Here is a 12288-nt window from a genome sequence, read left to right on the forward strand (position 1 = left end):
TTTGTTGTATTAATTCCGATGTAGCGTTCATTTAAGGCAGGGGAGTCAAACTCATTCTATGGAGGCCCTAGTGTCTGCGGGTTTCTCTTTTCAATTGATCCCTAGGCAAACAGGTATGGGGAGTTCCTTACTAATTAGTGACCTTGAGTAATAAATCAAGTTCAAGGGAGAAGCGAAAACCTGCAGCCACTCGGCCGGCCGTGGAATGCGTTTGACACCTGTGATTTAAGGCTTAACCTTTTCTACGGGCACATGAAAACAGCAGCACCGACTGAAATGTGCGTTCTTCAAGAAGCTCATGTCAAAGTGTCCCAGAGTCACTTGTTCCTTAATTGTTGATGTTGATGCGCATATTGTCTTTTTAGCATTTGGGCATTTAGCATAGCAAAAGTGGCCCCCAATCGCTGTTTGTTGAAATAAATATGTTCCTGAGTGATAGAAATGGCTCGACATAGACTCATGATTCCAGCGTGGCAAGTGCGTCCCCGCATTGGCGTTTGAGCACCACCAATCGGTGGTGGTTGAGTGTAGAGATGTTTTCAGCTCGGTCCCAGCGATAAACCACACCCTCTGGAGCGAATGGGAGAGTGGAAAGTGTGACGAGAGAGCGTTTTCCACACCCCCAGCCAGATGGACTGTGGGAGTTTGGTCCTTCCATATGAAATCCAGAGTCAGGGAAAGCCAGGTGTGCATCATTAGCCTATACCCTCACCCTCAAGAGTGAAATTATACATGAGTATTTTTGTAAGTGCTCAATCTTTCCCATTTCACTCCCAAAAATGTACTCCCATCACAGTTGTACTCCCACAGCCAGGCGTTTTGGGGAAGCTCTTATTATAAGACACTAGCAGAGCAGCATTGGGAAAATTCTTAGTGAAGGAGTTGTTTTGTGAATCAGCCTAGCTAAGCATTATTGCTTCTCTATGCTCTCCAGCAAAGTCTCTGTTTTTTTTTACACACTGCAGCACATAAACATTTGGGGGGGTTTTGCAGTCATTTTATAAGGCACACCTGAAAGAGTTGTCCCCAGGGTCATTTATTTCAGAAATAACATTTGCGCCAAGTTTCGCGACTTCATGATTCACTTCAACTGATGCCATTACTCTTTTGAATGATGAATATCTAGATGAATGTCTAGTTGCACTATAGATTGTTGTTCCAGGCTAATTTTGTGCCATTTTAAAATTGATGCAGCTCTGTACTTAAGTTGTTCTAGTCTAATTCATTTGAAATGTAACCTTTATTTATCTAGGCAAGTCAGTTAATAACAAATTCTTAATTACAATGAAGGCCTACACTGGCCAAACCCGGACGACGCTGGGCCAATTGTGTGCCACCCTATGGGACTCCCAATCACGGCCGGTTGTGATACAGTCTAGAATCAAACCAGGATGTCTGTAGCGGCACCTCAAGCGCTGAGATGCAGTGCCTTAGACCAATGCGCCACTCGGGAGTCAAATAATGTCTAATTATGTTCTGTAATATGTCATGTTTTGTGTGGACCCCAGGAAGAGTAGTTGCTGCTTTTGCAACAGCTAATGGGGATCCTAATAAAATACCAATTGGATGATAAAATGTATTCCAATGAAAAAAATAGGTAATGTGCTGTAGAAAGGAGTTACGTTGTAACATTTAATTCATAAAGCCTTGCAGTCATTACAAAATCTTGAGAGGCCATATGACAAGCCTCGTATTCACAAAAAAACTCAGAGTTAAAGTGTTGATCTAGGACGCTCGCTAAAAGGCATGACTGGTTCTAGATCACCTCTCCTACTCTGAGACGTTTTGTGAGTAAGGGCCCAGATTTGGACAATGTGCGAAGAACATCACCCTTTTTGGTGATGATCACCTACTTACAATGCAGCCAGCCTGAAGCATTAGGACTCACCGCCAACCCCGGACTGGGGACCCTGCTGTCAGACAGGCTAATAGGGACGAGCTGTGTGAAATTCGCCTGTCTACCTGGCCGACAGTCCTCTTTTACATTTATCATTGATCCCATCATATTCTTCCAGGCGGTGGAAGGGGCGTTTTGGCCAGTGAGGCCAAATATGGCCCTAGGATTGGTTAATTCAGAAGACAGACATCAGGGCTGCGTTCAGTACGTTTTTATGTTCTAGAACGTTCAATTGAACGGTAACGGTGTTGTACTGAACGACCAGTTGAAAGAAAACGGGGAGGGGATGAGTTATGGGTTGGGGAATGCTGTCAGGAAGGCCACTGTCCTTTAAATATGTCACTCATTGCAACAAGCTACACCTTGCCACACCCACCAAACAGGTGCAAACACACCTCAGACTGTTTAAGAACATACAAGAACGTATTGGGGGAAACGTGTCGGTCAGCATAAACCGTTCTGCAATGTAGAAAATGTTCAAGCCAAACTGAGCGCACCTCAAGTGTTCTTAGTTGGCACAGTTGAGGGTAACATTGAGAAATGGAATACACAAGAAGACATTTCATAGGGGAAATAGCAATATCAATTCTTGACCTTCAATTTCTGTCTGAAACGATTCATCTCGTTAGTTTTCTGTTGTGCAAGCGGAGTACACCTCATGACTCATTGTTGCAGAGAGGCCTGATGAAAGACAGGGCTCCCTCTTAGAGTTGTAAGTTATATACAGTAAGATAATGTTTGGGGAGCTGTTGGTGTCGTGCTTATGTGTGAAACCTACGTTACATTGACCTTGCAGCATAATTTGTGGGTATGCTATGCACACAGATGTTTGCACACTGGAAGAGAGATGTGTTCCATCTCTTTGTCTATTGGATCTGTTTAGTGTCGGCCAACATGGTATCATTGAAATGCGTCAATCTCTTATGTTTGCAAAAACACATTATTCAAGAAACATGAAGTTCATGTGAATACATTTTATTTAATGGGGAAGATCTGGAAAGGCACACACCTTTCTACATAAGGTCCCATAGTTGACAGTGCATGTCAGAGCAAAAACTAAGCTATGAGGTTGAAGGAATTGTCTGTAGAGCTCCGAGTTAGGATTCTGTTGAGGCACAGATCTGGGGAAGGATACCAAACATTTATGCAGCATTGAAGGTCCCCAAGAACACAGTGGCCTCCATCATTCTTAAATGGAAGAAGTTTGGAACCACAAAAACTCTTCCTAAAGCTGGCCGCATGGCCAAACTGAGCAATCGGGGGAGAAAGGCCTTGGTCAGGGAGGTGACCAACAACCCGATGGTCACTCTGACAGAGCTCCAGAGTTCCTCTGTGTCGATGGGAGAACCTTCCAGAAGTACAACCATCTCTGCAGCACTCCACTAATCAGGCCTTATGATAAAGTCGTCAGACGGAAGCCACTCCTCAGTAAAAGACACATGACAGCCCGCTTGGAGTTTGCCAAAAGGAACCTGAAGTACTCTCAGACCATGCAAAACAATATTCTCTGGTCTGATGAAACCAAGATTGAACTCTTTGGCCTGAATGCCAAGCACCACATCTGGAGAAAACCTGGCACCTTCCCTATGGTGAAGCATGGTGGTGGCTGCATCATGCTGTGGGGACTGGGAGACTAGTCAGGACCTAGGAAAGATGAACGTAGCAAAGTACAGGAAGATTCTTGATGAAAACCTGCTCCAGGGAACTCAGTACCTCAGACTGGGGTGAAGATTCACCTTCCAATAGGACAGTGACCCTAAGCATACATCGAAGACCATGCAGAAGTGGCTTCAGGACAAGTCTCTGAATATCCTTGAGTGGCCCAGCCAGAGCCAGGACTTCAACCCAATCGAACATCTATGGAGAGACCTGAAAATAGCTGTGCAGTGACGCTTCCTATACAACCTGACAGAGCTTGAGAGGATCTGCAGAGAAGAATGGGAGTAACTCCCCAAATACAGGTGTGCCGTGACTCAAGGCTAATATCTCTGCCAAAGGTGCTTCAACAAAGTACTGAATAAAGGGTGTGAATACTTATGTAAATGTGATATTTCAGTTTTAAAAAAAATATCTACATTTGCAAAAAAATCAAAAATCCTGTTTTTGCTTTGTCATTTTGGGGTATTGTGTGTAGATTGATGAGATTAAAAAGTATGTTTTAGAATAAGGCTGTAACGTAACAAAATGTGGAAAAAGTCAAGGGGTCTGAATGTAACCAAGGCTGGGAATGTCAAAACAATCAAACTAGCAATGGCAATGATCACAAGTCAGTCATAACGTCGCTAAGGAATAGGCTAGCTTATCTATAGACGTGTAGCTATTTATTTAGCAAGCTAAAAACACAGAGCCTAATGTTAGCTTGCTAGCTAGCTAGCTTATGGGAGAATTTTTGTCATTGGATAAGGGGCAGCTAGAGATGCAGGCGTCATTTGGTTAGCTAGCAAGAAACGTGAATCCCTTCGCTTACTAGTTTTGCTGGACTTGAATGACTGTTACAGTTAGCACATTTCTTAGTTGTACAGTAAATCAAATGTACTTGGCATCGATCAAATGGGCGTGCAGGCAGGCAAGTTCCCATTCAGTTGTCAAAACTTACAAGTTGCATACTGATGCTCGCCTTTTAAAAAGTCCGATAAATCTATTTAATATACAGTTGAATTCGGAAGTTTACATACACTTAGGTCATTAAATCTCATTTTTTCAACCACTCCACATATTTCTTGTTAACAAACTATAGTTTTGGCGGTCATTTTTCCAACAATTGCTTATTAATAATAACCTTCTCTCTTATGTAACCATACCAAACGTAACATATCATTATTAATTTGAGTATCCCAGATTTACATTGCCGAGTTAAATAAAAGTTAAAAAGAAGAATAATAATAAAAAACATTTACTATATTACGTCTATTCTATAAGACCAGGCTGTTGCAACGAACTGGCAAAATAAAGACCAGAATTGACGTGTTTGACTAAAACTAAGCCTAAAAAATTCAAGTTACTCTTTAAATTACTTATCTATACAGGGTGAGGAAAACATGTCACATTTGATCCCATGATACTGTACGCATTTTCATTTTCACCTGAATTTTACCCATTAGCGTGTAACTTCCCTATTTTCCCTTCTTCGTCATTAACTTTCAATTGTTCTTTATATCATCGCACACACTTTCCTCACCATAATCTGTACGTCATTGAGCTGGCTTCAGCTGTGAGTTGGCTGGAGTAGCTGCCAGAGCACTGTGTGAGGGCACTTAGACCGTAAAATGAACTAGCCTGGGGCTCAACTATGGGCATATGGCTGCGCTCACCTTCATCATGATGTTAATAGTGGATACCTTCCCAGTCATGGGCCATGTATGCCAGCCAAAGATATTACATTTTTTTGTCCCCTTTCCCTTGGTGACAGCGTTTATTTGTCTGTGCAAGAAAATTCCTCATTGCCGAACAGCTCAGTTGCCAGTTGGAATTGTAAATATGGGTTTATGGTGGGATTTTAAAGTGAAAGAGAGCTGAGGTTGGGCATTGTACCACGCAGAAAACAGCGTAGTCAGCACATGGTGCTGTATTTAACTCTTTCTGCACAGAAATGTCCGCAGCATGACATTATCGACAGAAGTTCCATAGTTTAGAATACCTATTGGGTGTGCTAAGGTTTCCACCATACAGTATCTATGCGGGCTTACTATTACATTTGAACTCGGTGTACATTAATGGGTCTACAACAGCAGCTCTGTGTGAATGGTGCTAAAATGGGACCCTGACGGGGAAGTGCTCCGGCAAGTTACCCACTGCTTTATGGGGATCTAGTGATGCTGCACTGGTGTGTGTGTGTGTGTGTGCGACTTGTTTGAGACTGTGAATCTCAGCTTGGTCAGCAGCGTACAAGGCATTTGATGACTGTTTTTGTAAAAAAAATTAAGAGATCCAATAAATACCTCAGCTCAGCCAATTTGGCGTATGCCCTTCAGTCATGGCATTTCCATGAAGGTCTACAAGAAGGCAGACCTGGGTTAAATTCTATTTGAAACCATGTCAGATACCATATCTGTTTTCGTGGCTCTAAATGAAACATTTTAATTGGTAGCACTGGTGCGCCTAACTTAGAAAAGTTAGGAGCACACAAAAGATGTGTATATCTTTTTTGTAATGTATAGCCTACATTTTGGCCTATATGAATCATACTTATTCTCCAGAAAAAGATACCACTTTTCCTTTATTTCTGTGCCACCAAACGTTTGCATATGCTGGTAAAGTTATTAGGTTGTTAGTCGGGCTGCATGATATGGACAACAAATCTTATTGTGATTTGATTTGCGATGTAGGAATCATAGTATAGAATGATTATTCAAACTCTATGGTTGGCGTTGTTTGGCATGACAACAGATGAAAAAGCCAGGTAAGAGTTATGACAGGGTAGGAACCAATGTTCATGTTTTGTATTGTGGCTTGGAATATCTGATTCCATGTGCTTTTTTGGCTGTTCAGGCTGCAGGAAAAATAAGAAATTCTATTCGAGTTTGCAAAAAAAATGGGATGAGTCACTTCAAACTGCCATTGTGAACAAGGCTTTATTGTGTAGTCTATCTGAAACTCTTTCTGGGTTTGGCCTTCATCTTACTTTGGCAAAAAATCCACAACAGTTGCACACACTCTTTCCTATGAACATTTGATTGGAACAATGTTGGTCTGTTCGATCTTTCTCGGGACTTTTTAATTTCCCTCGACGATACTTAACATCACAATAAGGGGAAGCTGGACTAAATATAGAACAACAAAAAAAACACAGTGAAACTGGACTTTCCAGTCCAAAACCTTCCTAAGAACACAACTTTTATAAGATGGAAAATATGCTCCTCGCCAACAGTAGATAATTAGCAATGGCTGTTTGAACAGGTGGTTTTGATCATGCCATTAGGCTCTACAAGTCCAAGTTCTAGCTCCAGTTCGAGCTCAATATCACCTATGCTGCTACTTATTTGGACAGACAGAAATGAGCCACCAATGATAGCACTCTAAGAGAGACATAAACTAACTGGAGTGTGGCTGTTGTTTTGAACCCTTAACTGGAGCCATTTGCTGGCAAGTGCCTGTTGTTGATGTGGATAAGGGAGAAATACATTGAAAACCCCTTTGTTAGACAGCTTTGCAGGCTTGGCTAGTCCTAGCTGACATCGTGGTAGGAGTGGATCCCATATTTCTACACATAGTTCCATGTGATGGTAGTATGAGGTATTTTTTTCTCCAATGGTGTGTTGAAGAGTAAAACATAACTGTAAATATGTTGTTGACATTAGGAATTTGCTTTCACCGTGTGATGACAGTGGAACAGGGAGGCAACCAAAAGCAACAACTTAATTTAGGCTTCCGCTAGGTGTACACAGAGCTTCATTGTAATGGCTGTCTAACGAGGAGGAGGAGTAAGGGTCGGACCAAAACGCAGCGTTGTATGCAGACATAATGGAATTTATTAAAGAAAGACGAAACAGACACAAACTACAAAACAACAAACGACGTAGACAGACCTGAACTTGAGAACTTACATACAGACACGAAGAACGCACGAACAGGAAAGACTAGCCAAACGAACGAACAAACGAAACAGTCCCGTGTGGTGCAACAGACACAGGAACAATCACCCACAAACAAACAGTGAGAACAGCCTACCTTAATATGGTTCTCAATCAGAGGAAACGTCAAACACCTGCCTCTAATTGAGAACCATATCAGGCAACACATTTAACCCAACATAGAAACAGATAACATCGACTACCCACCCAGCTCACGTCCTGACCAACTAAACAAAGTAAAACAAAGGCAAATAAGGTCAGGAACGTGACATTCATAATGTCCCTGTCAGAATGACAAAAACTCAGTCTTGTAAGTTTTTCTATTTTGAAATATGTGCTCATTTTACGATGTTGATGTTATTATGTTGTACTGTACTTAAATCATTAATACTCAGATTATAAAGCGTTGATGATGGCAATGTTAAAGGGAAACAGACACGTGTAGGACTACTTCACAAAAAATGCAACATTCAAGTCTTCTATTACTTTACCTCCTATGATGTCATTTTTTTCTTCAATTATACCTGCCATAGAGACTGTTACCTGCTGTGATGCTGAAAAGAACACCTTCCATGACGCTTCCCGTTCTATTTCATTTGCAGGTGTTCTTTTTGGTGCTGGGTAGAAGATGAGGAAACACTGGATGTTACCGCTGTGCGCTCTTCTGGGCGTACTGTTTGCAGGACTGCTGCCCAAACTTGACGCTCAAGAGGAAGGTAAGCTTGGCTAGGTTTCTATTCTCAGTTCAACTTGTGTTGCCGTGTCTTAGGCCCCTATCACGTCACACACCCATTGATCTTAGTAGCACCTGGAAGCCTTGTTTGTAACTGTGACTATTCAGGTTAGGGATAAATCGGTGGATCTGTGCAAGTGCTGTTGAGGATGGTCCTTGTTATTTTCAGCACAAATGAGTCAATTGGCCAAAATGTTAGGCATTTGAGAAATTTTTTTTGCAATAACAATGATAATATTTCTGAGCTGTTAAACTGGAGTTGGATTGATATGTATGGTTTGAGGTTCCCCCTTTCTTGAAACAAGAAACGTTTGGGTACAAAGTCAAAGCTGTCTAGTTCCCTGCAGGAAGTCAAAGCTATTTTCATGGTGTGACTGAGAAAAGCTCAACATGAGGTCTATTCAGGAATCACTGTAGCCTTCGAGTCCTGTGTCATGTTTTGGATCCCTGGCCTCGCAGTTCCGCCTAATTTATGATAGCCTTCTGGCAGGTGAGGTGAGCTAAGGTGTACTGCCTTCATATTCGTACTGCCTCTTATCCAGAGCGACTTACAAATTGGAACGTTCATACATATTCATCCTGGTCCCCCCGTGGGAATTGAACCCACAACCCTGGCGTTGCAAGCGCCATGCTCTACCAACTGAGCCACCCAAAACCGAGTTCCAGCTGAGCATGTACCCATCTCCGCTGGGGGCCCTGGCCCACATCCGGGCCATAGCCTACTGGGGAGGCGGCACCCGCACGGGCCTGGACATCCTCACCCAGGCCCGCGGTGGCGGGCAGCCGTGCAGGCGAGGGCGTGACCCAGGTGGTGGTGGTCTTGACAGACGGTCGCTCCCAAGATGCAGGTACTGTGGCTGGCCGGAGTGAAGGTGTTTGCTGTGGGGGTGCAGGACACGGTGGACTGGGAACTCAGGGAGATGGCTAGTGCGCTGCAGGACACACACGTGTTCAGCGTAGACTCTTTCCTGGCCCTGCGGGGGGTAATCCAGGACTTAGTGGTGGTGGGCTTGTGCGGCGCAGTGACCCAGGCCGGGGATGCCCCTGTGGTTGTCGAAGCCAAAGGAGTGCCTCGAGATGTGACGGGCACCAACAGGTAATGAACCTGCCTGGACTCATCCTTGACTTGCAGCAGAGCCTAGTTTTATCCAGTATAATATTAACAGGGCCAATGTAGTGTAATATCAACAGAGCAAGTAAAATATAACAGCGTGGCACAATGCACAATCAAATGTTACAGAATAGTTATTTATTCTCTTGATTAACAGTAGCGGCTCTTAAGCATCAAGGATGGGCCACAGGGTCATGACTGGTACCCCATATATCTGAGGTCTGTAACATGAGTCTGCATGGGGTAGCTGAACTCAATGGAGTTGAAGGAGGTTATTTTTGGTGCATTTAATCAAGCTGATATAAGACAGATACAAGGGAGAAACTGACCCTTTTGACAGTATTATGAAATTCTGAGTATATAATGAGTACAGTGCTTCAGAGCTATTTTGTAATGTTCTGTGGATGCCGCACTGCCCTAGACATTTTGGGAAATGATCATAAACAACATATTTTGCAAAGAAATACATTAATGGAGTATCATATAGCAAGCTACAGGGTCATCCTCAGACTAATTTGCAACCATTATCACTTAAGGTCAACATGTATTCACTCCTTGGTTCAGCCTACATGCAGTATAATGTGCTTTTGTGATGTGTTTTAATGATTGATTGTGTTCACCATGAATGTTACATTCAATGATGTACCAGCACATTATCTTTCTCCCTCTTTCTCTGTTTTAATGCTTTCATGTTGCATTTTTTCCTGTTTTATCTCTCTCTCCCTTTTAAGCACAAGAGTCAGCTGACCTTGTACTCTTAATTGACGGATCTGAGAATGTTGGAGCGGCCAACTTCCCCCGCGTGCGCGATTTGGCTATGAAAGTCATTGAGGGCCTTGATGTGGGCAGGGACACAGTTCGGGTGGCCGTGGTTCTGTACAGCACGGACCCCGAGGTTCAGTTCTTTCTAAACACCTATGAGAACAAAGCCGCTGTCCTGGATGCAGTGAAGGCCATTCAGTTCACAGGCAGCAATGAGGCTAACCTTGGAGCCGCCTTGGAGAAAGTCGCTGAGAGCCTGTTGAGTCCGGCATCAGGGGGCAGGGCAGAGGAGGGGGTGCCCCAAGCTCTGGTGGTTATCAGTGCTGGACCGTCCAATGACGATTTCAGTGCAGGTGACAGGGCCCTTAAGGCAGCAAGAGTTATCACGTTTGGCGTAGTGGTCGGCGGCACGGCCACCGCCGAGCTGGAGACTATCGCCACAGACAAGAGCTTTGTTCTGTCGGCCCCCGATTTCAGGGCAGTGGCAAGCATGGGTGACCAGCTGCTACCATACGTTAACGGGGTGGCCCAGCGTACCATTGTCGTTCAGAATGAATTCACAGAAGGTAGGTAACCTCCATGCAAGGTGGGAGTGGGTTGAGGGTTCATGGAACATTTTTTATTTTGTGTGTCTTGTAGCTGACTGCATACTTTAGATGCTTTAAGAATAATAAATTGCTAACACTTTACATGAAATCAAATCAAAGTGTATTGGTTGCATACTCCGTTTTGCAGATGTTAGCGCAGGTGTAGCAAAATGCTTACGTTTCTAGCTCCAACAGTGCAGCAATATCTAGCAACACAATAGCAATACACACATAATCCAAAAGTGAAACAAATTACAACAAATTAACATATCAGAACGAGGAATATCAGAACGAGCAATGTCAGAGTCCGGAATATAAATATGTACAGTATATGAATAGTCATGACTAGAATAAAAGATATAACATATAAAGTGGGTAAAACAGTATTTAAACATTATTAAAGTGACCAGTGTTCAATGCCCATGTACATAGGGCAGCAGTCTCCAAGGTGCAGGGTATAGTACCAGGTGGTAGCCGGCTAGTGACAGTTTCTAAGGTTCAGGGCAGGGTACTGGGTGGAGGCCAGCTAGTGATGACTGTTTATCAGTCTCTCGGGCCCAGCTTTGATGCATATGTACAATCTCCGTCTTCTAGATGGTAGCAGGGTGGCTGAGGTCTTGATGATTTTCTTGGCCTTGATCTTCTTGAAGGGGATATACGTAATGCTGTCATGACACCTTACCTGTATGAGTGTGGCAATAACACTTTATTCAACATTATTCAAGAAAAATTTAAGTCCCTTAGAATAGCTTTTAAGTTTGTTCATTCGTAAAATGGAAACGTGTATACGCAGTACCTAACCCCCTGACACACCAAAGGGGAAGCCTCAAAGCGTTAGCTACCCGTTGCTTATGCTTTGCTCAAGGCCACAAATGGCAACACAACAAATAGTAATTTAAAGACCCAATATGTAGACATAGCTCCACCATTTCCTGGTAACTAAAATTATAAAATGTTCGCCTGATTTCAGTGTCTGACCAAACAATTTATATACAGTGTAGGGAATCATTGTAACATCTAAAAATGTCACATTTTCGGCTGTTTATAGCTGGTTTATAAAACCAAAAGTAAAAAGACGCAAAAAATGAAATTTAAGGATAAGCATTGGAATAACATAGAAATACAGGACAGAGCGGATCTATTGCTTTTCAGACTACTGCTTTTTGTCCTTAATCAAAATAGTCCAGAACATATGAAATGGTAACAGGATAAACACACAACACAGGATGTTAAAGGAAATATATTAAACATTATATTCACAAAACCTGTTAAAATATAATATCAAATGATACAAACCCCCCAAAAATCAATTTTAATTCCAGGTTGTAATACAACAAAATAGGAAAAATACCAAGGGTGCTGAATACTTTTGCAAGCCACTGTACAAGGCATTATTCCAAGCATTATCACAGAAAGAGAGAGACAGAAACAAAGAAACCATGGCTTGTGCCATGGCCAATAGTTCATTGGAGGAAAGAAAGAAAAACAAAAAGAATCTCACCACAGCAGGTCAGGAACATAAGCGAAATAACAATTACTTTAAGAGCCTTTTATAATCATCTGAATTGTTTGGATTCAAAATCTGAGTTATTGACCAATAGCATTACTATAAAGTTCATCTCCAATCA

The 12288-nt window shown here is 42.6% G+C and overlaps 1 protein-coding gene across 1 annotated transcript in view; it reads left to right on the forward strand.

Moving 5' to 3' along the window:
- The first annotated feature begins 10128 nt into the window (after positions 1 to 10128).
- col6a3 (collagen, type VI, alpha 3) overlaps positions 10129 to 12288 on the forward strand; it is an 83028-nt gene continuing 80868 nt past the window's right edge. The window contains exon 1 of the mRNA XM_055879175.1: positions 10129 to 10639. Coding sequence (XP_055735150.1) covers positions 10129 to 10639 — 511 coding nt within the window. The remainder of the gene's footprint in view (positions 10640 to 12288) is intronic.

This window comes from Salvelinus fontinalis, chromosome 23, assembly GCF_029448725.1.
Source record: "Salvelinus fontinalis isolate EN_2023a chromosome 23, ASM2944872v1, whole genome shotgun sequence".
Taxonomy (NCBI): Eukaryota; Metazoa; Chordata; class Actinopteri; order Salmoniformes; family Salmonidae; genus Salvelinus; species Salvelinus fontinalis.